Source organism: Erithacus rubecula (genome assembly GCF_903797595.1).
Source record: "Erithacus rubecula genome assembly, chromosome: 9".
Classification (NCBI taxonomy): Eukaryota; Metazoa; Chordata; class Aves; order Passeriformes; family Muscicapidae; genus Erithacus; species Erithacus rubecula.
Window position 1 is genome coordinate 27,769,841 of NC_136660.1, and position 27,943 is coordinate 27,797,783.

General features: G+C 38.3%; 1 protein-coding gene across 4 annotated transcripts in view; it reads left to right on the forward strand.

Annotated features, from left to right (window-relative positions):
* Positions 1-9,933: 9,933 nt before the first annotated feature.
* ATRNL1 (attractin like 1) overlaps positions 9,934-27,943 on the forward strand; it is a 431,800-nt gene continuing 413,790 nt past the window's right edge. For 2 of the 4 annotated variants that reach the window (XM_079312937.1, XM_079312939.1), the window contains exon 1: positions 9,934-11,046. In XM_079312937.1, the coding sequence (XP_079169063.1) occupies positions 10,763-11,046 (284 nt within the window). In that variant the 5' untranslated portion in view covers positions 9,934-10,762. The remainder of the gene's footprint in view (positions 11,047-27,943) is intronic. The other 2 variants (XM_079312938.1, XM_079312936.1) reach the window with 2 other exon arrangements.

The following is a 27,943-nucleotide window of genomic DNA, read 5'->3' on the forward strand; positions in this document are numbered from 1 at the left end:
TTTTGCCCAGAGTTCAAGTAATGTACTCATTTGTTTACATACTTTTTCCCTTCGATAATTCTTTTTCAAAAAGTCTCCTGACTTTTTTCCAGGGCTGCCCCCTTCCTCTCCACCACACAATCAGGTCTTAACTTCTGATGCAAATAGCTGGACATGGAGGAGGATTCTCTGCTCTGATTCTTGATCCCAAATGGGTGATCAAAAAGAAAAAAAGGTGAAGTAGTAATTTCTCAAACGAATGTTTTTATTATTAGACTTCACAAATTAATTTTGCATGTGAAATGTCTTGTCTTGGAGGTGCCAAGAGAAAAGCTCAATCTTTTCACAGGTTTGGCTGAATGCTTGCGGCAGACAATGTCACATTTCCCTGCTCAGATGAGGTCTGTCTTTTCAATGCTCATCTTCTTTTTGAGGTCACTAAACATGAAGAAGATTTTTGTCTCCCACATGGATTCCATCACCTCTGTTTTTATGCTACCTCTGGAGGTGGAGACAGCACCAGCTGCTCAGCAGTTCCACGGGGCTTTGCTGGATTTAGAATTCCTCAGGTGTGAATTGCCACCACCATTCCACATAGAGGTTTCTGCACTCTTTCCTTTCAGAAGCTGGCTGTACTGCCAGGGTTTTCTTCTAGTTAAGAGGCAAGGAGCCACTGAAGGCACATAAAATAGTTTTCCCTCGAGGCCCTGGTTGAAATTCCTGAGTTTATTCCCTTTAATTCTAGACCATACAAGCTTGTGAAAGCTCAGGGTCTAAACCTACTGTTGTTCTGCAGATACAATTTTCTCACATTCTTCAGAGAGATATGAGCATTAATTTTTGCCCAAAATACTCACAGGAATACTATCAGTTATTTATAAGTTGGTATTTGTTTTATATTTGGCAGGTTTTCATACCTAAACTTGGATATCAAACAGCCTTTTTATTTAAGACATTATTCCTTGCTAAACAAGAGAAGTAACACCTGGATATTTCTACTTCATAAAAGCAGAGTCTGGAATAAGATGTCTATGTAGGTGAGGTAAGGTCTAACTTAAAAACTAAAAAAAAAAAAATCCTAGAACAACCAAAAAATTTTTAAAGCCTGCTACTTTAGTGTGTGTTGTGTGCACATTCATGTTCATATGTGTGCATATGTGTGTTAAACTTTTAACATTAGGATTAAACTTTATAATATGCCTTAAATTACTGGCTTTTCAGCCAGTAAACTATATAGACAAAATTTAGTACAAAAAGAAATCTGTCAGTGTAATTAGACATTTGAATTAATTAAATGGGTGGAAAGTAACTCAGACAAAATTAATTTTTTGGTAAATGACAAAGGAATCTTCCCATAGGCTAGAAAATTGAGGGAAAGAAAGAAATTCAGAAGCACAAAATACAGATATTTATATTGCAGTGTAAAAGAGCATTGTGAAGTAAGAATATTTTCCATAAGATTTTATTAAACCTTCTTTTTCTCAGGCTTTTTTATAGCCTGAAGCTATTTGTCTTCATGGCATAACAACACTATTTGTAGTTAGAGGTATAACCCATCTACAGAATGACTTTTTAGTGTGTGTCTCCCTTGATACTGATGCACAGGTAATAATTTTTTTAGTAGTGATGAAGCCACAGATATTCTCTGTGAGGCACAGTTGAAAATCGTATTTCATAATCTTGTTTTGAACATCATTTTAATATTTCATATGACCATGTGTGACTCTGGCAGATGTAAACTGTGATACATGGGATTAATTTCAGTGGGCCAGATCCCTGTTTCATCCTGTAATGCCAGTGGACACTTACAGTGAACGTGACTGGGAAAGGCACCTGAGAAATGAAACTCCACCATCTGTCTTTGCTTCAAGTTGTGAAATTGCTTTTAGAGGGATTCAAGAGCTACAGATCAGTATGAGATGGAGAATTTGGAGAGGCAAATGGGTCAAAAAAGGTTGACAAGGCATTGTAATGTGACATAATCCTTGTGAAGAACAGTGGTCTTCTGCTACAAAGCATTGCAGAAGTTACTTTTATTTCCAGCACAGATCTGTCCCATTTGAACTGAATATGAATATCATCATGCCACTTGTGGCTTATTCTGTGCTTCAGCATTCTTTCATTATATTCTGGCTTGCTCATGCTATTTATTCATACTTGCCATTATATATGTGTATTTTTTTCTATATTTTATGGTTTTCTTTTAGATTTTTAGATTGTTAAAGAATTCTTGATGCAATCATCTTAATTTTTGATGCACTTCTAATCTTTTCTCTAAGTCAGGATAATTTGCTGTCCTGTCTTTATCTCTTACATTCTCTTTTTCCTTATCACTGCTAGTTACTTGTATTTCCCTGAGCTATTTGAAGTCCATTACCCTTATTTTGTTAGTTGCAATTTAAAGGAAGAATGGAAGACTTATCATTTTTATTATCTTTTTCTCTTGAATTAACTTCCACTTTAAGATTCTCAACCACTTCCTCCTAAAGAATTAGAATTAAATCTAAAATAGTTACTTTCTGTGTAATTTCCTCCACTTCATGGAATAAAAAAGCAGTCCCTACCATATTTGAAGAACTGAATAGACAACTATGTGCTGCCCTAATGCTTTTTCAAAGAGAGCCTCAGATAGTTGTATTCTCATCCTACTAGGGAATGTATTCCCATTCCCACGAGGTCCTGAACTTTGGGTGTTCCCATTTCTGCCCCTTGGATACCTCCAGTAGCTTCTATATTGAAAGAGACTTCAGATCAGAAAAATCTTTGGTTTAAACCTGTCATTATGTGCACACATCTCTCCCATTTTTCAAGTGATGTTCAGATATTTCTGTCAGGGTGTGGAGTGCATGTTCTTGGAGGTGCAGTGAGGGAGCTGGGGCAGTTTAGCCTGGAGAAAAGGAGGCTCAGGGATGACCTTGTCACTCTCTCCAGATCCCTGGCAGGAGGCTGGAGCCAGGTGGGGGTTCAGCCTCTTCTCCCAGGCAAACAGTGACAGAACAACAGGACAAAGCCTTCAGCTGCACCAGGTTGGACATTAGGAATAATTTAATCACATAAAAGGTGACTAGACTTTGGAATGGGCTGCCCAGAGAGGTGGTGGAGTCACCATCCCTGGAGGTGTTTAAGGAAAGGCTGGACATGGCCATGGTCTGGCTCACAAGGTGGTGTTGGGTCTTAGTTTGGACTTGATGATCTCAGAGGTTTTTCCACCTGAACTGATTCTCTGTTTCTGCTTGTGGATCTGTACTGCAGGTGTTTGATGGCCCACTTTCCATTCTCCCTTTCTTAGAACCTCTTCAGTTCCCTCACTCTCTCCTGCCCTCCTTGGCTTTGATCACACAGATTCTAAATATACAACCTGAAAAGAGCTGAGAGAAAATCCTGCAGGCTTTTTTCTCTGTCACCCTTTAAAACTGGTCCAAAGCCTTGCTCATGAGGAACAGCTTGCCAGGCTGGTGAGGTTTTCCTCAGAGAGAATGACCCTGTGCAGCCAGACCTGCCCATGGCACATCCTGAGCCTTTATCCCAGGCTCAGGGCATGGATGAGGACAACATCTCCACTTCTCTCACAGCTTCTCCAGCCTCCCCCTGCAGCACCAGGCACACAAACAGGAGATGCCACACTCAGCTTTGTGCTCATCTGTGGCAATAAACCTTGGTACTTCAGGGAAATAATGTAATTCTTAAAAATTATTATTTCTACCATTATCTGAAGCTTTGGAAATTATGTCTTCAGCTAATTAAGTAACTGCTTGTGTGCTTGACAAATGTTATATTTATACAAGAGAGTTATTTCTCCAAATTACTGAAAATAGTTGCATTGAATGAATACAATATGCCAGTTAGATTCTTGGCATATAATGTCGGTTTCAACATTAATACTGAGGGCAAATTTAATCTACTCAATTCTTTTATAACATCTAGAAGACAAGACAGGGATCAATGCATGCATAGCCTCTCATTTTTGCCAATTTTATGCAAATCAAATGGCAAAAAATGAGCATAATTTTGTTCCATTATTCCATTATGCCTAGTACAATTATTGTTTCACTATCCCTGTTGCAGACTATTTGATGTACTTGTTTGTCCATTTTTTGCAAGTATCACTTTCCAAAGTCTAATAGTACAATTATTCAAGTATTGACTGAAAACAGAAAGAAGTAACTTTTTTAAATACACAAAAGGAAAAAAAGCCAGGAAAATTGGGTAGGCTCCAAAAGTAGCAACTGAAAGGAGAAGGTAACTTCAGGAAAATGAAATAATTTCACTGTAGTATTAAAGAACATATTGTAAAATTAAGTAATAAAGTATTAGAAGGTAGCCATTATTAAAAGGTTGTTTTTTTTTTAAAGAAGAGTAAGAAATCTACATGAGATTATTTTGAAGTAGAATCACTAAGACTAGGCAGCATCACTCTGAAGGAGATGAACTGTGATATTAAGATAAAAATTGTATTAGTTAAAATAGTGATTACACTACTGGTTTAACAGTTACTGAACATTCACTTTTTGGTTTGTTGTGTTGTATTTTTTTTTTTCCAAAAGAGATGAAATTTGTCAGCCTGACAACATGAACAGAGAAGTCACACTTAAATAGCCTTGGAAGAAATTGGTGTAGGACTTACAAAGCTCCTGGGTAAAGTACAATGTTATGAGTAAGAATCAGTAAGCCACCAATAATAAATGTATTATTCCTAAGTCTTGTAAAGAAAAAATAATGGATAGGAGAAAATTGGAGCAGACAGTTTATTTTTATTTTCAAAATATTTTAATAAGGCTTTTAAAAAATATAATTCAGCAAACTAGCCAGAAAAATGTGAAAACCTCTGCTAAATTCTGAAAGAAGGGTGTAAATCTCAGCAAGGTCAATGGAATTTCATTATCTTCTAATATTTTTTTCAGTATTTTGTTGAATCTATGAATAAAAAGAACAAATACTGAAATAAAGGAAACGGTGGTATGAATCCCAAAGATCATGTCCTAATTTAGAAAAGAATAAGAGAAAATAACTCAAAGTAAATGCTTTCTCAGCTAGAAAAAGTCTAATAGCAGTGCCCCTTTGGGATCATTAAAGGGTATTGGATAAATTCAGTACACCTACTAATGATGTGTAAGAAAGGTTGAATTGTGAGATGGAGCTTTGCTGACAAGGAAAAAATGCCCTGGCTTAGTCAAGATTAACCAAGATTGTGAAAAACTCCAGAAGGAATAGCAGGGAAAATAAAAGGCAGCAGAATGAATGCAGAAAAAAACCTCAGCAGAAGCGACATTTGCAGTGGGAAATGTCAGTGCAAGATGCATCAAGATTTCAGCAAGGCACACAATTACTCACCTATTCAGTAGGAAGACTTCTAAAAACTTTGTATTTTAAAAAATAAGATGTTCACACTAAGAGTCGAGATCAATGTCATCAGATTGGTTCTGTCATAGATGGCAATGCTATCGGATTGTCTATTTAATTTTTAGCTTGTGTGCAGAAAGGATATAGAAAAATAGAACATGATTTTATTCCCTGGCTTGGTAGATTTTTATTTGAAAGCAGAGAGGTGCTTGAAATAGTGATGATGTCATTATCAGTGCTGATAGAACTTGGTGTTGTCTGGTATCTTTTTCTGAAGCATCTTTCACCTTTAAATGGACCTGAAGCCGAATTGTAATTTGTCCTGTTATTCTTCATCCACAGTCTACAATTTAAAAATAAGAGTGTAAGAAATATAATTACTTTTTTTTTCTTCATGAAAAAATTCTGCAGAGGAATAAGCATTCCAATAGAACTCTGGCTCTTGGTGTGATAGATTTTACACCTCAGCTCATGTATATGCATAAAAAATACAGATCCGACTCTAAATTTTTCCCACATAAAAGTGGAAAAAGAGTTGAAAAAATACTATAAGCATTAATTTCCCACTCTGTTGTTTTGTAGATGTTTCTGAGTTTGGTAAATTTCCTACAGCACTTATAGGCTTTATTGTATGGCAGTTTACTTCTTGCAGATGATGGTAACAAATGTAATTACTGTAGCAAAATACACACATGGGTGTTAAGAAAGGTAAGACTTTTTTCTGTCAAGGTTTCACTTTAGAAGTGTGCCAGTGAATTTTCTGTGAATTTTATTTCTTTCAAAGTTTAGAAAAAATAACTAAGCAAGGGAAGGCTTATATTTCTTTCTAAATATTGAAAAAAATGAGTAGGCAAGGAGAAGCTTATACTTTTAATCTTATAAAATTGATACCTCCCAAGAGTTGACTTACCAGATAAGACAATAGGAACAGAAAATTGTAACATGAATTATTCTATTAGCACTGGAATCCGATAAGTAGGGACAAGTTTCTTTTACCTCAGGAAAGAGACTGATGGTTTTCATTATATCATATTTTTTTTTTTTTTTGAGGGGCTCAGGTGGCTCAGTCTTGCTCAATGAAAAATTAGCATGGGATTTATGGAAAAAAAAAATAAATAAAAGGCTTTTGCTGTCCTCTATACAGTGTTGGGTGCATGTTTATAAAGCAAAGGGGAAGGTTGCACTCAGGAATCCTGTGCAGTGGGAATGAGCTCTGATGTGTTAAGCTAGAGCAGCTCTTGAAGCTCTCCCATCACTCTGCAGCCATTACCTCCTCCACAGCTGTCTACACAGCAGCCTCACCAATGTGTCATAAGGCCAAGGCAGGCCTATATATCCCTGTCCAGAGGCAGTGCAGAGCTTGGCCCCTTCTACTTAATGAGCCCAGTAATATCTGTCCCAAGGAGAAAGGAAAGGGCATAGGAAGCATTTGTTTCTCTTAATATCCTTGCAAAGAGGTCAAGCCCAATGGTATTCTTTTTTTTTCACCCTCTTGTCTTCAGCCACTTCCATTGTTCTCAGCAGAACTGCAAAAGCAGTGCACTGGATCCTGTAAATAGTACCGAGCATCCTTAAGTGAGGGGGGTGTCTGAAGCTAGGCTTTATTGATCTCAGCCTACAGCAGAGAGCCAGCAGAGCAGGGAGGGTGCTCTGTGTGTGCCTGGGGGGCAGGGAGGAGAGGATGGTCTCTGCTTTATTCTTGTCCTCAGAGTTTTGCAGAGATTCTGAGCAGCTGGAGAAGTCTCTGGCTGGGGGTGGTTTTCTTTTATCTATTCCACTGTCTCACAACAGCCACCACAGAGAACTTTCAATACACTGTTTTACCAAATGAATGTAAACATATTAGCAGTTTTCTCCTTATACACAGTAGCTTAAGTTTTGATAGTAATAGCCTAGAAGCACTTATACTTTATACTTGTTCTATTTATTTTGATTTCCTACTACAAAGGATGAATTCTTGGAAGGCTTTGTTCACATAACCTTCTACATCACTAGTTTGTAATCTCACTGTTTTTATTCAGTAACTTAAAACTTTTGATAACTTATTCACATGCTTTTAAGTTCTAAATCTACCCAAGATGGTTCAGTACATCAGCTCTTTAAAAGGGTAAATGGTTTCTGTGTCAAGAACTGAAAGGATGAAAGGTGTAAAATGTAAAATGTTACACTTGCAAGAAAAATGGAACTTACAGATATGCATGTAAAGATTAAAGGATTGACAGGTCTGACTTCTCTCAGCCAGATTTGTTAACTTCATCTGACACCAAAAAAATCCTATCAAATCAGCACAGTCGAGAACCAATATTGGCATTTGTACATCCTTCCTTTCTAGAGTTATGAAATTTCTACTGCATTGCTGTTGCATACAGCAGCCAAAAGGTTTGCTTTCCTTCATTTTCATAATGTGTTAGTTCTTAGCCAGGAATCAGCTAAGATTGTTTCTTTGTTCTTCAATGTTCTTCCTTGATGCTCTAAATGCTCGATATTCTTCAATGTTTCTTTCTTATTGTTCTAAATCTAGTTTAGATTTTTATTTATGATTGTTTATGCAGTAAAAGTGCTATCATGCACATCTTACAACCACCCTAGTACTTTTCTGTTGGCCTCTTTGGGTTATTTTACTTGGTTTTGTGTTTATGCTTTTGAATAGATCTATTGCCTGGTAAAGGATTGGTGAACTCTTAGCTTTGATGTGAATGGTAATTTCAAAAGTTTTGAATGTTAATTTCAAATATTTTCGAAAACTTGGCTGATTTCTGTAGATTGGAAACAAAATCTTCCTTCAGTCTGAGAAAAAGATGGTTCAGATGGCTTTAGAACTTTTTTAGTTGGTTTAAAGGAATTGGGAAAGTGGAAAAGGAGGGTTATTTCCCTGTCATAGTAAGCAAAACTATTTCTTAAAGTGTTTGTATTAAAAAGTATTCTTGAACTGACTTTGTGTCTTGGACTGTGATCTCCTTTTAACTGCATTTCTGGTCCCATAATAGTATTTAACAGAGGACTGTTGTTTAGTAGCCTTAATCACATGTGATATTATACAATTAGCAGACTGTTCACAAAAGCTTCAGCCCCGGCTTTTTATCATAAAATATAAAGCAGTAACACAATTTCCCTTTCCTCTCTTTGCGTGAACTCACCAATTCATTACCAAACACATACAAAGAGATGTCTAATAGCTAAGAAACGTGTCTGATGCAGGACAATGAAATGAGTTATCTCACTGGGAGGAAGACAATGTGCTCCTGGACTGAGAGCAACTTGTGAACCTCCATAAACCCTCTGCAATTAAACTGGGAAAAATCACTTTTCATCTATGTTTTCCCCACATACTTGATGGAGATATTCCCTCCATCAAGACTGTAAGCTCCTTAAGGCACAGACTCTTTCTCTGTGATGTTTGTGCTTTGTGTCTTTGACATCCTGATCTTGGTTGGACTTCTTTTTCTTCACATAAAGCTCAAATGGATGCTACTGGATGTTACTGTGTCCCTCACAGGGATACTGAGGGACTTTGGAAATGTGAAGGTTTAATGGTGTGCTTGGGAAAGCAGGTTAAACCAAAACTTAAATTCCTATGGACTTCAAGAATAAAAACTTAAGAATCTGGGGTGGGGTCGATTAGGATTTGATTCCAGTCTAATGGGGTGACTTTGGACCTATCTATTCAGAGAGGGTGCCAGGAGATGAAATTAAATACCCTTTCTTCATCTGCTTGGAACAGAAACATTATGTCATAATTTCAGTGTTAGGAAAAAGTTTCTGATGGTTTGACTGATCGTAAAATGAAAACAGATTATGGAGTTGAAAAAAGCTGTGGAAGGATCACTTTTTTTTTTTTTTTTAAGGATATTTTAGGCAACTTTAACACATAGATTACTTTTTGTACTGCTGTTTACAAAGGCAGCAACTTTGTGACTGCTCATCATGCTGTAAGCAGGAGGCAACGTCTCGATTTGAACCTTAAATTTGGAGCACGGAGTTGAGAGGGAAGATGTGTGGTGATGTCTTTACAAGCAATTCCATGGGTGAAGGTATGGGTGCTAAGGTCTTTGGAATGGGTCTTAATGCGTCTACTGACTTTGGGTAGATTTGTTGCAGAGCCCAGACAGTTTGGCTCCTGCACAAGCCCGAGTTTCTGAACTCTGGGGTAAAAGAACAGATTAGAGGGGGGTATGATTTAGGCAGCTCGGGAAGGCTGTACCTTCCTCAGCCGATGGGGAAGGGAAAGGGCAACATGCGGCCAGGAGTTTGGGATGAAAAGAAGCTGCACCCTCCGAAACCCCGAGGCAGAAAACCCCGCGGGCGTGTGCCCCAGGGGCCTCCCTTCCTTTATTCGAGTAAAGTTGCAGCGCTCCTCTGTCTCCTTTATGGACACTGGCTTTCCATAGCGTGTTTTTCCGTACAGAGTAAACCTTAGGAAGGGTGAGGTTCCCAGAACAAGCTGTACCATCTCTCCCGCCACCAGCCGGGAGGAATTCGAGCCAAACAGCCTCTGAACTTTGCAGGACCTGAGGCGAGCAGAGGAACCAAGGCAGCGGAGCGGGGAACATCGGCTCTGCGGGGGGTGCGGGACGGGGCGGCGGGGGCTGCATTCCCGGTGTCGCTGCATTCCCGGAGCCGCTCCGTTCCCGGAGCCGCTCCGGCTCCCCCGGCTCCTGCTCGGCGAGCGTGGGCGGGAGAGGCGCCCGCGGGAGCGCAGGGAAGGGGCGGCCTCGGGGGGACGATCCCCCGCCGGACCCCCCTCCCAGCGAGGGACGGATCCACGCGGGCCGAGGGGCGGGAGGCGGCTACGAGCGGCGGTGACAATTAGCCTTTAAAAATGGCTGCTTGGAAGCTGTCAGCTGGGACGCGGAGGGGCTGCTAACCCTCCTCTCGCCGCCGCCCGCCTCCCTTCCCCTCAGGGCTAATAGCGGAGCGGGGATAAGAGCTCTCCAGCCCTTTCCCCGCCCCGCCGGAGCGCGGTGCCGTAGCGGCTCCGGGCCCGGCCGCCCTCACTTCCCAGCTGCTGCCTGGCGAGAGGACGGCGGCCCCCGCCTCCCGCGCTCCTCCTCGCCGCCGCTGCGTGTGTGCCGCGGGCACCGGGATACAAAGGAGAAGGGGGAGCCGCGGGATACATGGTCCAGGGTGGCGTGTGCGCGGCCAGGAGAAAACACAAGGTCAAGAGGCAGCTCTCCTCCATGGAAGAAGACGGGAGCGATGAGCCCTGAGGAGGACGACGAGGAGAAGGGGCGGATGGCTCAGGGCTGCCGCTGCCGGGCTTCCCCTCGGGAGTGACGGGGCGCGGAGGGCTGAAGGGGCCGGAGGAGGCAGCGCTGGGGTCGGGAGGGAGGAGAGGAAGGCGAGGAGGAGGAAGCGGGGGGTTTGAATCTCCCTGGCTGGATTATTCCCTCGGGGGAAGCTGCCATCGCCGGCCGCGCCTCGGCCCGCGGCCCCCGCGGCCAAGATGGACCTGGGCAGCGGCGGGCGGAGAGCGGGGGCTGCCCCCGCGGGCCCGGCCGCATGGAGACCTGTCCCCTCCGCCTGCTGCTGCTGCCTCGCCTCGCTCCTGGATGTGAACAGCTGGCTGCTCTTCTACGGCTTCCTCTACCTGGCCCTCTATGCCCAGGTGTCCCAGTCCAAGTCCTGCGACAAAATCTCCTGCTTTTCGGGTCATTGTGTCAACTCCACCTGCGTCTGCGACCAGGGCTGGGTGGGAGACCAGTGCCAACACTGTCAGGGCAGGTTCAAGTAAGTGTCTGCTTACTGCGATTTTCTTCTTCCCATCCCCACATCCTTTTCCTTGTCACTTTCACTTGCCTTTTTGTTTGTTTGTTGGTTTGTTTTTTGTTTGTTTTGTTTTGCTTGTGTCTGCTGTGATTTTGTTCATGTGTGGCAGAAGTATGTGGCAGAAGTTATGGATGAAACAGCTCCTCCAGCTCTTAAAAGCACAGGGCACAGCTCCCTATCGCTGAAAATAGGCTGCTCCACTTCACGGGAACTGAGAGACGGAGAGAAATCGGCCTAAAGCTGTGTCCCTGCTGTCCCTTCTGGAACTGTCATGCAAGTGACATGTGCGCTTCAGGGGGCTGCCCAGGGAGCAAAAATTAGTAGTGGATTTTAATGACTTTTCCTTAGAAGAGCGAGAGGTTTAGCTCCGTCCTTTCAGTTGTTTGATCCAGGTGGGCATTGGTCATCTTCATTCAGGACAACACAAGTGCAACTGAGTGAAATGTGTCAAATTGAGTGAAATATACAAGGTTTGCAGGCGAGAGTGGGAAATGCAGAACAGTAACGTATTTTTTGCAAAGGAACGAGTGAGTACTCGGTCAAGGTCTAACTACCTTCTCATTCTTAAAAGTCAGTGTGGTACCGAGTCATTGATCAGTGAGAAGGAAGCATACCCTGACACTTGCTTTTCTATATGGAGTGGGAAAGAAGACTTAATTTATAGGGCTGTCAAATTCCTCCCGCCCCCTTTGGTATCAGTGTAAAGACTGCCTGTGAGGCATACTGTTTGCTGTTATTTCGCTATATAATCTTGGACAGGACATCTCATTTCATTCCCTGTAAAACACCCCTTAAAAGCAGGAACTCCATTTATTAGGTATGTTGACATATATAGCTGGAAAATGTTCTAATATGTAACTAATAGCAAGACATAGTTGAGACTATGTCTTAGAGAAGTGGAGTTCTTTCTGTCTCTGGAAAACTACTTTTTATAGGTTAAATATCAGTAAAATTTTGTTTACAGTCAGTTTTTCTCTTTTCAGTACTGGAATTAAGCTGTATAATTTACACCTCTTTTAAACGTTTAGTACAAGGTAACTCATTCCTAAATAACAAAAAGTAAATCCATTAACTTGTTAGCCTGGGAAGTTAAGGAGTCAGACATGTTGGCTGAAGTGATGCACACAGTGCAGAGAAAGAGCCAAATCACTGAAATTTGGTGACTATTGCAGCAGTAAGATTATAACCTAGCTAAAAAGCTAATATAAAACAAATATGATACTTTTTTTTTTTTTTTTTTTTTTTTTTTTTTTTTTTTTTTTTTTTTTTTTTTTCTTCTTATGAACTTGATAATAAGGTTTTAAAGTTGGCCATTTGTTGCCTGTATATTGGATGTTTGGGGTTAGTCCTGCTGTGGAACAATGGGCTAATTTTGGAGCACGATGAGAGGAGGCTCAGGTGAATTTTCTTTGTGTATGTGGATCTGCAGAGCTATTATTTCCGGGCTATAAAGAGATCACTTGTATCCTTTGTCTTGGTGCCACTCATTACAGACCAAAGCAAATGGTAATTTCTTCGATCTCAAAGCTTGTTGTGAATGAGTATATTCTCTGAGTTGTTACTGACCATTATCCTGTCCTTACAGGTATTATATTGCTTATCTTTTAAAACGTCTGGGTTTCTATACCTCGGTTGTGTTTGTAAAGTGAGGGAGCACAGTAGTTACATTTTTCCCTTCTGGTAGAAAGTTAATAATCCATCCCCACCTAGAGGAAGTTCTGTCTGAATGTTGGAAGGGCTCCTCTTCTGAGCTGAGCTAACACAGTGTTTAATTGAAGTGCTGTTAGGGGTTTTGGTGAAATCAGAATAGCTTTCTCATTAACTCCTCTATATTTTTTTCCTGCTTTCAGCTTTAGAAATGACAGTGACACATGCATTATGATTTTTCTCACGGGAGTAAGCTGTTGGAGACCTATTTTTTACTGAGGACACTTTTCATAGCAGTGTCTTTGACAGCTCATCTTTAATCTTTATTCTTGGAAGCAAAGTATACTCTGCACTGAAAATAAGCATTCTAAGATTCAAAGCTTTTCAAGCCCTGTGAGTTGGGGGTGGAGTGAAATATGTTAAACATGTCTTACATTTCTGCAAGCAGCAGCTCGGAGCGGTTGTATTTTGAATCCTGAAAATTCAGATGGGTGTGGAATGGGTGATGAGCTCCGTGTATTTCCACCTGAAGAATTGAAAAAAAAAAATGTTACTCAGCCTGATGGCTGGGTGACCGAAGACCTTCCCGATCTCTGTGGCAACTGGTGGTTTGCCTTTTTGCCGCGGAACATTTGCATTTTATTTCCATTTGGCTGTGAAGTATGTGCTTCACCCTTAAGTAGCCGCGGCTGGACTCTCGCAGCAGTGCTTTGACAAGTTCTGTCGGGTGTACATCACTTCTGCTTCTGTCAGTAAGGATTATCATGAAGATCGTTTCAGAATGGCAAAGACTGAAAAGTGTGTTCGGCTATTAGAGCTGCATTAACAGCCAGTTCAGAGGTTGTAGATACAATCTGTAGAAATGTTAATAGAACCTTGTGTATTACTCGAAACATTTACAGGGTTTCCAAGTTGCAGCTGTTTGAAGTGGCTGCTTGTGTCCCTGTTACTCAAGATTAAAATCGAACCTTTAATGACCTAAATTGGACATTTGTAAAACTTGTCACTACAGTATTAGAAAAAAACATGTTCAGGGGTAGGCTTAAAACACTTGAAAATAAAATGTTCTTTGACTCTTTCCATATAAGTGAGGTATGGTTGTTTTTGCTCTCTGGGAATCAGTGACTTGCATTTGCAAGTATCAGGAACATTGTGGCAAGAGGAGAAATACTCTGCCTGAGGGTGTCTTGAGATCATTAATTCTTTGGTGGGAGATGTGTAGTATTTTTGGCTTTGTTTTATTTATCTCTAAACTGAGAAACAGTAACGTAGCAGAGAGACATCAAAAATAATTGATCAATCTTTGTAAGCAGGTGTCAAAATTAATTGACAATACTGTGGTAACCTTGCCTTTCCCTGTAGGAGAGCTACTGAGTAAGTAAACTACTTTGCAAATATTGCTCTGCACTGGATGAAAGAAGGGTGGGGAGGGAAAACAGGGAAAGAGACTGTCTGGCACCATTTTTCCATTTTGTTTCTCTTATTTTCCAAGTTTTGAATTTATTCTTGTTATTGTGAAGCCTGTGGTAAATCATATAAAAATGCAGATGATGCTATTCTTACTGCAGTGCAGTCAGTCACTTCTTAGAAAGATGAAGGCCTCATGTCTGGCTGGTGGTAAATTATTTTATTCTCTGTCCAAATTGGATATCTGCATACAGCTCAGACTTTCTGACTTACTTTCATCGTTCAACCTTTTTTTCTTTTCTATCCTTTCACCTCTACTCTGAAATAATGCAAAACCTTGTTTAAAAAAAGTAAAAAAGGGAAAATTAGTCATAAAAAGAGAGGAGAAAGAAATTTTACCAGGTGAAAGAAAGTCAATGGGTGAGCAGGTTCTGTTTTTATAGCAGGGACCTCCAAGCATCACAGTTCCTAAGATATAAACTAAACCTCAAGCATTAAAGGACAGTGTACAGTTTTGTTTTGCTAGGTTGATTTATTAAAGAAATGATGCTTTTAATTCTACATCTGCCATTCTTTCTTCCCTTTTTCTGTGCCTTTGAATTTGTTGGTCAGTGACACTTTTCATGATGATACAAGTTTGGGGAGAAGGGAGAGGGAAGGGCTGCCTAAATCAGTTATGTTATGAGACTCCAGGGAATTCAGGGACACAAACATTATGAATGGCCCAACTGCAGTGAAAACTGCTGTCACAGCTCCTGTGTAGTTAGATGTCAAAGTCAATAGTCTTGAGATGCAGCAGTGCAGGAAAACAGGTTCCATTAGTTTGCTACTCATAGAATGTTTTCTTAGAAGAAAAAATAAAAGTCCTCCAGGTTGGAGTTCTCTAGCTCTGCTTTGCACTGGTTTGTGGAAGAGCATTCGAAAACTTTGTGCAAGGAATTTATCTTCCTCTAAAGTTTTTGAGTATCTGAATGACTGGAAATACCCACTGTGATATGCTGCCTTTGAAAAATTATGTTGTGTCTTCAGATGTTTATGGTTCTTTATTTGATAGCCATGAGTGTGGGGTGTAATGAAGCAGAACAGGACAGGTGAGCACCTTTGAGGATCTACACTTCAGTTAATCTGCTTTACCTTGTCCTAGATATGCAGTTCTTATGGAGGGAGTAAGAGCAAAGAGTGTGTTTGATTATTAAATCTTGCCTCCAGATGTTCTTATTGTACTTCCAAATTACCTCCTGCATGCTCCCCTTAATTTTTAGAGCTCCTATGAAAGATTCTGCACTCTTCAAAGACTAAACAATTTCCAAGTACAAGTGCATTCACAACTGAAATGTTTGAAGGGTATCAAATTTTGTTATTCTAGGCAAAATCCTTATTTCTGTCTAAAACTCTGAATTCTGCTGTCTGCAGAATGACTCATGCAAGGAGTGTGTCCTTAAATTGAAGATTTTAAATGAATGATAATGTTGTATAAGAAGAGAGCTTAAGAAAAGAATTTGCTTTAGCTGCAGCCAGTTGAAGTTCAGAGTGCTGTGAAAGGGAGTGACTTTATCCTTCACGCCTCTCTTTGATTCCATCTTGCTGGTTCTTATGTAAGCATTAATATTCCTGCTGAGAGTTGAAAAGTATCAACAGGAACAGATCTCCCCACCTCCCAGCCAGTTTTTTTTTAAGCTAGCTCAGTTTCCTCAAGTTACTTCACTTGCATAAGACTCCTGATGATCCGAAGGAGTTGGCAGCATCAGCAGGTGGAGATGGGGGGGTAAAGATTATTAATTTTAGAATTGGTCCAGACTTAGTTTTCCAGTACTTTAATGTAAAACAGCTTCACTATTGAAGTGCAACTTCTGTTTTACAGGGTAAAATAGCTGAGTCATGCTATAAGTAGCAAAACTATCTTTGTCATCAGAGTGGCCTGTATCCAATCCAAGAAATAATTTTTCTTATTGACATCAGTGCAATTGAGTGTGAGATTTTGCACCTGCAAATTGCCTTTTTACAGCTCAGCATGTGAATGGTAATAAAATTAAACTTCTGGAAAAGCATTGGTGATTATGATTTTGAGTCTTATCAAATGTGATCTTTATTTAAGTTATTTTAGTTATGGTGCTCTGAAAAACTATTTTAATGTGATTTATTCTCTCTGTATTAAAATTTTAAAGTACAGTTATAGCTTATATTATAAAGATATTTTGAATTTTGAAAGAACACTTTTTTTGTAAATCTTGTTTTGAATGTAGAAACATGAGCCATAAAATCATATTAAATGCCTCCTAAGCTGAGCAATCTGCACTGAAAAGTGTTTTTTGAAAGGAAAGCAGTCTTTTTGCAAACTTAAAAAAAATTATTTTTATTGTAAATATTTTTGTCTGCTTATTACTTGCTACATGAAATCTTTTAGGTTGGAAAATACCCTTGCAATCATAGAATCCAGCTACTGTCCTAACCCTAACAATTTAATTAGTAACCATTTCAGTGGTTTTTAAGGGTTTTATAGAGAAGACCTGAAATGAACTTTGCTTATTGCCTCTTGCCTTTTGCAGGCTGTAGGGTAACTGAATTAATTCCTGTGTGAGTTGAACCCATGCTTTATTTAGAAAGCATCTGGATGTGTCTGATAACACCTCCACTGATTCAAAGCCACTTAGAGACTTTCAAACTCCTTTCAATGCTTAGTTATCCTCACCATGCTCTATAACCAGAAAAAACAAATGCAGGAATTGCTAATACACTGATCTAATCTACTTCACTTTTTGTCTCTCTAAGTTACCCTGTTTTCTCATGTTTTGAGTCAGGTCTTCACTGTAGAACTTTTAGTAGGAGAGGTCTCTCTGTAGGTAGAGATATGGTCACCTTTTCCTCACTGTGAATGGAAAGTTCCTTGAGTTGTCTCAATATAGAACAAACTTTTCCCTCCTTGACTGCTCTGTTGCTTTACAGCCTCCTCTATTTTATGAGTGTTCTTGAGCTCTGAGTGCCAGAACTAGATGATTTTGGCAATAGTCCTGCAGGTGGAATGCAAATACAGAGTAGCTTCTCCCCTGCTGTGCAGTTGCAGCCAGTGCTTCCCAGCTTAGCACTCTGCTGGCAGCTCAGACCATGATTTTCTACCTCCAAATCCTCTTGGAGCTGCTGCTTCCTCAGTACTGAGGCCCTGCTTTTCTCTTACCAGTCTGTGAACTGAACACATGGTTGGAGTGATGGGCAATTGTGGGGCTGCAAACATGTTTGGGCTTGGGATGGAGCTATGCCCTTTAAAAACACCCCTCTTCCCCCAAAGCAGGAAATAATTAACAATGTACAGAGTGCCTTCCTCTGTGTCAAACTGAGACTGTCCACAGGAGTGAATCTGGATGCAGGTTTGGCAAGGGCCTTGTGGGTTCTGGAGCCTTTTTTTGTTTGCTGGGCTCATGGATTCTGGAGCCTGGCTTGTTTGCAGGCTAAGCAGTTTGATGCTTGGGCAAAGAAGTGTGGGAACAGATGGCTGATGACCCTGCCAGCCCTGCAGACAGCATCAAAGGTTGGTTGCCATTGCTGTGGGTGTGTAAAAAGCTCAGTTATATCAATGCATGCTTAAGTCTATCCATGAATGATACATAAATAGCTGCACAGGTTATAGCATTTAATACTTAGTAAGTTTTAAGTTTAATTTGACAAATAAATAGCCTTACACTGTGGTTTTTTTCAGTTCTTTTAATCAAGGGGAAGGCATGATGATCATATTTTGGAAGGTATTAGCATAGTTCATGTCATCTTTTTAAAATGAGTATGAGTAATTTTTGAGAACTCTGTCTATCCCATTGCACTAGAAATTGATTTAATTGTATCAAAATGTAGGCAGAAAAGGTAGGAGGTAAATATGAGATATTCCAGGATTTCCCTTGGGATATTCCTACACATCCTAACAAATGCTGGTGAAAAAAACCCTTGTTTTGAAACATTACTATATAAACAACAAAAATGCATTGGAAAACTCCTGCAGTACTGAAGAATAATTACCTGTCAGTATCTATGAAATTTGTTATTAGCTGTATAGTCTAGGCTTGGAAAACATGCTACAAAGTTCATGTAAGGAGAAATAAATGATAATGATGATACCTGAAAACATGAGCACTCCAGTGAATTGCAGCTGCTAGCAGCAGTTAAAATAAAACCAGTAAATTATAGGCAAAGGTGTTTTAATGTGAGGTGAGTGAGCAGTGGGAATTTTCAAACCAGTTTTATAGGTTGTCCTCTAAATATTAAAAGCCTAATGAGTGGCCAAAGCATTGCATTGATTTCAGAGCTCCATGAGGGCCAAGCCCTTATTGAGAAATGGTGGAACTAAGCTCAACACAGTTTGTTATTTAGTGTTCATTCCCAAGGTGCAAGACCTGCATTTGGCTTTGAAGTTTGCTCCAGAGAGTAAAACTTCAATTTTTTAGACATCTAAAAATAATTTAGCCACCAGGTATAGAACATCCCAGGGTAAACATTTTAAACTCTATTAATGCAACAGCATTAAACAAAATTAATTCCATGATACAATCTCTTCCAAAATTTAAAGCTTATATTACTTATCTGTAAAAAATTCAGTCTAGGATCTGTTTGAATCAGTACTTTTATATTTCTTAGCTAAGGATGAAAGTGGGCTGTTACTATCTCTGATGGCAAAATATCTACTTTGTTCATGCTAGTGGTATTTAAAAACAAGCTAACTGTAGAATATTTCCAAGTTTTAAGCAGCACATATCTGATAACCTTGAATTGGGCAGGGAGTTTTGAATCCAGGGTATTCTAGGATTACCTGGCAACAGAACAAGTATTGAATTACTTAAAGATTGGATGCAGACACATAAAATGATCACACTCAATGTCTACATTTTCTGATGGATTTCTTCCATAATTTATGTGCTTCAGCGTTTCATCTGTAAAAAGGAAATAACACTTCCTGTAAGTTTAAAGACTTGAGGTGATGCATGAGGCACAGCTAATAAACTAGATAAAATTTGAGATTGCATTTGTTCCTAGAATGTGATAAATATTAGGGCATGAAGTACTGTTGTTCAAACAATGCTGTATATCTTGAACAGGTCAGTAAAATCACTTCCTCATCAGGTCAGATAAAGCAAAACCTTGCAGTCTGTGTTATTGCAGAACAATATTCTCATATTATAGACTCACTGGATAAAAAATGTACATTGGCTGTCACTGATAAGATTTGTTTTCAAAAGTAAGACCCCCAAAGACCTAACCCCCAGCCCTGGATTACAAACAAAATATTGCAAAATGCTGCTGTACTTGATGGGTATTTTGAAGAGTTACTGCTTTACTTGTAGGAATACAGTGTTCTATATTAGTCACTGCATTCCTATGCCAGTATTAAAGAATCTACATTGCTAATTTGTAGGTTGATGGCATTGATGCTATTAGAGAATTGTGAATCTGAATTTGGTCTTTAAATGTAGTTTTTTATTATAGACATGCACTTTTATGCATAGATTTTTGTTTGTTCCCACGTGTTTGAGTTTTCAGCCATTTCTCTGTTATCTTGAAGGTTGATAACTTGCCTTCTGTGAAAAAATGGTTCATGTTGAGTATGTCATGTAACTGCTGGGTTTCAGGAGCTGTAGGACAAACAGCAATGTCAGAAAAGGATCAGATTTTAGCTGTGTCTCTTACCAGTTGTGGCAGTATAATATGAGCAGCTGTGATTTTGGTCAAAATCCTGGGAGCAGAGCTGGGGTTAGTAATGTCTTTAAATATTTTGGTGAGCTTTGCAGAAACTTTGTTCAAGGTGTAAGCAAACCATGAGGCACAGTGGAACAAGAAGACAAATGGGCTTTATTGATTGCCACCCACGGTTCTAGGACAAAGATAAATTAGTCAGAAAAATCTTTCTATTCATGTTGCAGTTTAAAACACTTTCCTTCTTGTAATGGATGTAAGTGACTAAAATACGGTGAGCTTGATTTTCTTATTCATTGATCTAAGCTTTCGAAACTCAAGGAGACTTGGATACATTCTGACTTATATAAAGCAATGTTTTGATAATTTCAGCTTTATTAGTCAAACTGAAATGTTGATTAATCCAACTGTAGGATAATTTGCACCCTTAATTGCTTAATTGTTCCCTTTTTAAAAAAGAAATCTGTAGAGTAAGAGTTTGTGTACGTAAAGGTATGTTTTTCTCGCAAGGAAAACCCAAGCACACATATGCTCATGTTTGTGTGTGCAAGCCCAGTTGATGAAGATGTTTTGGGGACTCCAGCTAATCCAATGTTCATGTGCTGCATTCAGGGTGTCCCACAGCAGGCGTGGGGAGAGGGAAATGAACTGGGAATGTTCCGTGGGAAGCATCCCGGAGCTGCTGTAATGGAGATGGGTGTGGTTGTGCTTCTCTCATCTGCAGATCTGTTTTGTTTGTGTCATGAGTCTTCTCCAGTAGGTAACTGAACCCAAAACTTTGGACAGGAGCTGCAAGGTAATCCTGATAAATGAGAAATTCTGAACAAACAACTGGCTGCCTTTTGAAAACATACGGATTTGCACTTGTGTGCACAGCTGCGCTATCATACTAAGACAATTTTGTCAGAAAATATTTTGGCAGATGTTTTCTAAAACCTAATGCTGATATAAGTATTAAAATGAGAATATGTATTTTTAAAATCCACACCCTGTTCCCCCTCACCACCCCGGTGGTTTTAGTACTGTAGCACTTTGTAGGAGCAAGCATCTATTTTAAACTAAAAGTGGTACATTTTTTTCTAGAGTTTGAAACTTCTTGTACTATTTTATTTTGCCTGTACTATTTTAGCTTTCAGGGCTAAAAACCCCAATGGGTATTCAAGGAAGGACTTACCCCCACCCATCTGTATCATACTCTACCTGGATATCTCATTTAAGCACAGGATGGCTGCTTGTCATAATGTCCTTGGGAAACAGACACTTATTTTTTGAGTTGTTTTACATGTAGGAAACCTGAAGTGTGTGCTTGTCTAAGGTAAAATAACAAATAAGTGGCTGAATTGAAATGGAAGCTTGGGAATAAATAAAATTTTCTGTAAGTTTGTATCAGTCCTCGCTTTGGGAAGACTGAACTGTCTTCTATTTGTACAGGTATTTTTTCCTACAAATATGGAATTCAGTTTGAAGTTTTTTTGTTTTCTCAGACTTCTAATATGTAGCATAATTGGATACAAGAGAGAATACGAAGTTTATTATTAATATATATATAATTTTTATATATATAATTCATAACTGAGCAGTCTTGTGATGGTATTTTGCACTGTTTCACTGACTGTTTTGTCATTCAGTAAGTATGTAGTGGGGCTCTGTTAATCCAGGTATAAATGCCATTATAGATTAGAGGTTGATGGATACTTAGAGAATGGTCTTGAAAAGGTGGACTGAGGACATGAAAGATGGAATGAGTTTGTAGCTGATTCTTGTGTGTTTTTTCTTGTGTTTTAACTTGACAAAAGTTTTTGACAAAAGATATGCTGTTCATAAACAGCAATGTTGCTGGATTATTTTATTTTCAATTTTATATACATCCTTGAAGTGTAGTTACTGTATTTGGGCTTTGTAAGCATTCAGAAATCTGTTCTCTAACATAAGAGTCTGAAGTGACAGATAGATGAATGCATACAGAATATCCCTTTAGAGTTAGATTTGGGTTTTCCAATTTAGATTGGCTGCATTTCTCAGTAGCAATTGGAGTGAAAAGCAGAGCCAGTCCATGATAGCTTCTCTTAGAATTATGAAAGCTTGCAATGCTACACTGAACATCTCCCTCTGAATTTTTCCTTTGAGTTGTTGTGAGACTTTTGAGGTCATGCTCAATAAAGATCTTAAAAAGCCCTACCTGTTACAAATAAAACCCCCCGTGGTTGATCAGTTCTTTCACACATCACCTGTAGCTCTTCAGTCACTATTTTTAATCATCCTGATAAAAGTGTCCTTTTATTTCCATCTGCTAATGAAAACCAAAGCAGATGAAGGGCACACTTAATCTTAGTCCTCACTTTTAAGTACAATTTGAGCTTTAGTCTGTTTTTCTGTGATGATCCAGCACAGAATTCTAGTTTGTTGTAATTTCACAATCTAAAACTTTCCTTATTGTTTTTATGTGATTCACTGAGTGTGGATATAAATTGTGATTCAAGGCTGGGAGAATGACAAAAATAAATATGCTAATTTTGGTGAGTATGAGCATAGTCACACATGGTCTTTAGTGGAAGAAGTATTCTAATTTGTTCTCATAATTGTGCCTTTGCAGCCTAGACCTTTGGTGTATCATAGTTCTTAACCTGGGGCTATTTGAAGGCATATTTTTAAAAATAAAATTACATTATTTTATGAAGGAAATTATCAGGCATCCTGTGTTTAGTAATCTACAGTTTTTTAACTTTTTAAAAGCAGCAACTCTGGGGGTTTTCATATGTATTAAGACCTTTCTTCCTTTTTAATTTGTTTTATTTTGTTTGTTTCTAACAGAGCAGAAGTAGTGAGGAGGTTGGCTGAGTTGATGTCACACTGTAAGATAGGATATTATGCAAGCTCAGGAAGTGTATGTATTCTAGTCATGTAATTTAAATAAAAGGATGCCTCTATTTTGTGTGTTTCTGCTTTTAAGAATTACTTTGATCACTCTTGTTGAATTCTCTGGTCTTTGCACTTTACATTCTTTGAAGGATATACTTGCTTTATAGTTGAGGTTCTTCTAGTCTAAAAGGTCTTGTCATGGCTTCCACAGGAAAGTAGTATGCTGTGAAAAATCTATATGGAAGTGGCTGGGAGCCTGTGAACCATGGCTCTGGAGGGAATTGTGCCCTGAGGTTTAGCAGGTTTGTGTGTGGAGCTGCTGCAGTGCAGAAAAGCTGCATTTTCTGGTCAACACACACAGGCATGACATGGTTCTTTTTGTGCACGTGCTCAACAGCATAAGATGTGATATAGTTCAGGGCATCTCTGTGCTTGATTTCAGTGGTAACTTGGTTACAGGCTACATAAATCTGACCTGCTTCCTGCTATGGGAAAATATTAAAATCAAATTAACAGAATTTTAACAATGACTGGAGCATTACAAGTTGGAAAGATATTTTACAAATCCTACTTATTTTTTCCTAATAATAATTTAAGTAAGTAATTTAATGTTAAGCTTACTACTAATAATAGTTCAGCCATTAATTAAATATATAATTTTGCTCAAGTAACTGTAGCCTGATGGTGAAAGACCATCATCAGCACTTCACTCCTGCAAACTCATATCCAGAGTGAGCACATTCCACTATCACAAAACTCCATTAATTTAAAAAAAATAACAATACAGCACACACACACACAACTCATAGCTGCAGGTTTAGAGGTTAGAAATAATCTAAAGAATACTGGTTTTAGTCTGCTAAATTGTGAGGAACTGAAATTAAAATAGAGCTCAAGTTTGACTGTTTATTTTCCTCCCATTTAAGAGAGAACTGAGGTGAGCAGGAGTCCTTATGAGATTCACAAGTAATTCATAGAAATCTAAATCATAAACAAAGCAAAGCATTTTATTTCTGCACATACAAGCACTGGGACACAGCTCAAAACACAAAACTGCAGCAGCTAAGACACAAAATGAACTTTAAGGTCAATAGTTTTAGCTATACTCTGAAGGGTGCTACCAAGTCTTCTGTAATTTATACATTTTCTTCTTTATATTTAAATTGTCATTTACAATTATTATTTAAGTTAAAATGAAAACAAAACAACTACTTGGTTCTGAAATTCATAAGCATTCAATTGCTTTTACAGCTTAGTAACAAAAATTTGTCTTCTCTTATTTGTTAATTTCCAGTGCTATTTTTATTTCCTCCCCTTCTTCAATCCACTTCCCCTTTCCCATTAGATTATGCAATTACATCTATTTATGATCTAATAAGCTGTTTCATCAACAAATGTGCAACACAGCAATATGAAACAAATTCATAACCTCTCTACTGATTTATAGAGCAGTAAAAAGATATAGGAAAAGAGAGCACATAATTTATTACAAAGGCTGTAAGAAACCCTCTAGAGCATTTTTCATAGAAATTAAATTCTCAAACTCCCTATTACAGGGCAGCTTTTAAATAGGGACAATCACTAAATACTCACTCCAAAGCTTAAAAGAAAAATCAATTTGATGATCGTTATTTTGCAACAGAATTTAATGCAGACTCATAAGTGAGTGTTAGCTATTGCAACTTGGTCTGTGCAGTGCTTAAAGAATAATACAGTTGTGTATGGCAACAAAACACAACCAGCACATGAAAACCCTGCCTGAGGCTTTTGGTCCAGAATAAAATAAACTAGAGCTTCTTCTGAGGCACAGGTAGGGAAAGTCCATCACTGTGGAAGGCTGGCTGCTGTAGAGTCACAGGACTCTTGCTAAGACCTTCCCTCAGCCTTTGAGCTGGACAGAGCAACCCCTCCCAGTGGAGTTCTGAGCAGAACAAGAACCCATGGGTGGCTCCTTCTGCTGAAGATGGCAGTTCCACAACACAGATAGCAGAATCAAAGTGCAAATTTACATATGAAAAGGGAAAGCTGAACAAATCTGTTGGTCTTCATAAACATCACTTTTTACCTGTTTGGGTTTTATTTGATTTCTCATTGCTGTTGTTTTTCACCACAACAGTGACAAACTTGAAATCCTTGGAAGATGTTCAGTGACCACACATTCCAATCAGAAATGCCCCTCTACTTCTAATTAAAAGCTTCTGGATTTCATGTTTTAACTGCTGATACTTGTTGGTCAGATGCATTTGCCAAATTACCAAATACAAAAGGCCTTTCTACTCATACAATCATGCAAATTCAGTCCACACAACACAAGTAACAACTCTGCTTCAGACATGGTCTAAATCAGAAAAAAATGCACTTTGATAACATTTTTGAGTACTTAGAAAAGACTGCAGCTCGATTCCTACAAGAAGTATGTCTAGTACCAATAATAAAAAGTATTAGCTCAGAAATAAGTCTCTCCCATGACACCAATAACTTCAGACATTCCTGACAAATACACCACTACTGAGTAATGCAGACACTGGGTTTTTATTGAAAACAGAAAGCAAATTAATAAGATGCTGCATTAGTTCGATGAAGCAATGGAAACAGGCTTAAATAGCTGCAGAATCAAATACCCAGATTTTTTACTGGTACAAAAAAAACTCTCACACTTACACAATTTTTTCCTCATACCTCTCAGCATATAGCTCTTCACCACAAAAAAAATGAATCCTGAACATTTTTCTGTGTTGTTTAGCATAAATTCAAAACCCATCTATCCCAAAATAATAGTTACACACTGTAGTCTAGTTAGTGTTTTGCTTTTAAAGTGCCAATTCCACAGTAAGATTTTGATTTCTCTTCTGCATCTGAGCACAGTAAGGCTCTCAGATTTCATAATAGTATTTCTTCTTATTTTTCTCAAGAATCTTCTGACAAGGATAAGCTAAAAATATTTTAAGAGAGGATAGGGAATTCTACTTGAACAAAAACTAGCATTTCTTTTTCTTCAGATGGATAAGCCATGTTTAAGGAGAGCATTCCCATGGACATCTATAATTCAAGCAAAGTATTTGAAATCACAACTCTAACTAAAAGCACATAGAAGGGAAAATAATTACTGAGTACCATATTAACATAATTAAATTTATTCAGAGGAAAAGTGTTTGTAATACAAAGGCATTCTTAGCATGAGACAACACCTTAACAGCTTGATTCTAAAAGTACCAGGACAAAAAATACTGTCCCAAACAGTTCCTTAGGTGAAAAGATTATTTCATCAATTTATTTATATAATTTAAAAACCTCTCTAAATGGATTGATTCTATCCAGCCACACAAACTCCAAAAGCATATGGCACAAATATCACAGACACTGATGATCAACACCATTCTTCCTTGGCATCCTGATATTCTTTCACTTTTCTTTATTCTGTTTGCTGTAATTTTAAAAGAAAATTAAATCAAACAGAATTGATAAAATAACTCAATATTCTAAAACATAAGGTAATATATATGTATACCCATACACATTCTATATTAAAAAAACCTGCAGGATGACAAACATTTCCCCACCTATACATGATGCCCTTTTGTCATATACAAATGATTTTTTAAGAGTCTTATTATTCATTTAATTATATGAGCTACTTGAAGTTTATCTTCATATTAAAGAACAAATCCTAAAGAGATTAAATACAATAATTTAAGATTATAGCAAGTGAAAGTCAGGCCTGCAGTCTACTTTCAACTGCAAAATTATGAACAGCCTCATTTTTCCTTCTTATACCATAAATATTAATTTAATGGAGAAAATATAAATTTAATGTCATTTTAGTTCTTTATATATTATTATTAGCTGTCTTATTAATAATTAAGTAACTAAAAATATTTATATTAATTTTTTTCTCTTACAATTACTGCTAAGTTCATGCTGGTGTATGCCTTCATAGAAGTTAACCTCTCTACAAAACCAAGAGATGTTTCCCATCCTGAATCAACTAAAAGCCCCAACTCTTATTTTGTGGACATCCTCAAATTTCACCTGTTTCTGCAACACTACTCACTTTGCACATAGTGACCTCCTTAGAGAGTGTTTCTTTCAAATCCTGCCTCAAGCAAATACTTTAGCAAGTACATGGAACCTCTGAACCCAGCTCATTATCCACACAGCTCCTGAAAATTACTTTCTGAAGAAGTCTATTTTCCTCTCCCAAAACCTCAACATGATTAATTAGCTGAGCAAATACACAGTATTTCTGATCTGCTGCCACCATGCACGTACACACAGCTATGCCATTTCCTCTGCTGCTCCAGTGAATAATTTAAGAGTCAAAAATCACATGTACACACAAAATCCTGAACAGCTACATAGGCAAATTGAGACTAAGTACAATTCAACATGAGGGAAAACAAAATTCCTTCTGATAGGTTTGAACACAGACAATTGTTGCCAAGAGAAGTTGTGGACTCCCCATTCCTGTGTTAAAGACCAGGCTGGATGTGGCTCTGAGTAACCTGAACATTGCATTTGTCTGAAACTGCTAAAACATTACAACCATGAACAATGAGATAAAGAGGCCTGGGCCTTATAGAGGAAGGTGCAGGGAGTTCTAATTAACAACAACAAAAAAAATTACCAACGCTGAGGGTCAATATTAAATAGTAGAACTGTGAAATTTGAATGAACATAAATGTTTTAAGTTTATTATTTCTATTGTGGTTCAGCCTTCCTAGGACTTTATTTGGCCTTCCATTAGAAATTGAAATTAGCAATTATTGTTGCATTTCTTAGTAGATAAATTAAAATTGAGTTCCCATGTCTGTTAATTTATAGTTGTCATTTCTAGAATATTATAATTTCCTGTTATCTAAATGTGAGTTTTTAAAATTGATGTGAGCTTTTGCCTCAACTTCTGAGTGCTTATTTAAACACGAAATTTACTGATGTTCCTGAAGTATTGTGATTTTTTTTGTATTTCTTTTATTTTTTTCTTTTCTTTTTTTTTTCTTTTCAAGTGCTTTGATTTTTTGCTAAGGGCTTGCCTGCCTCCTCAACATTCTGGTAAATTGGGATTAATTAAGAAGGCGGGCAAGATGGGATTAATTAAAAAGGCATGCTTATAAAGCAGCAGGGATTTGTATGAGTTAAAGGTGAAGTCTTGCCTATAAAAGCAAAATTTTTCTAAGCCAGATAGGCCTGTATATATGTGTGAGTATATGTATCTACTTTTATATCTATGTATATAAAAATGTGCTTGAAAATAGAATTATCTAGAGTCTGCATGAAA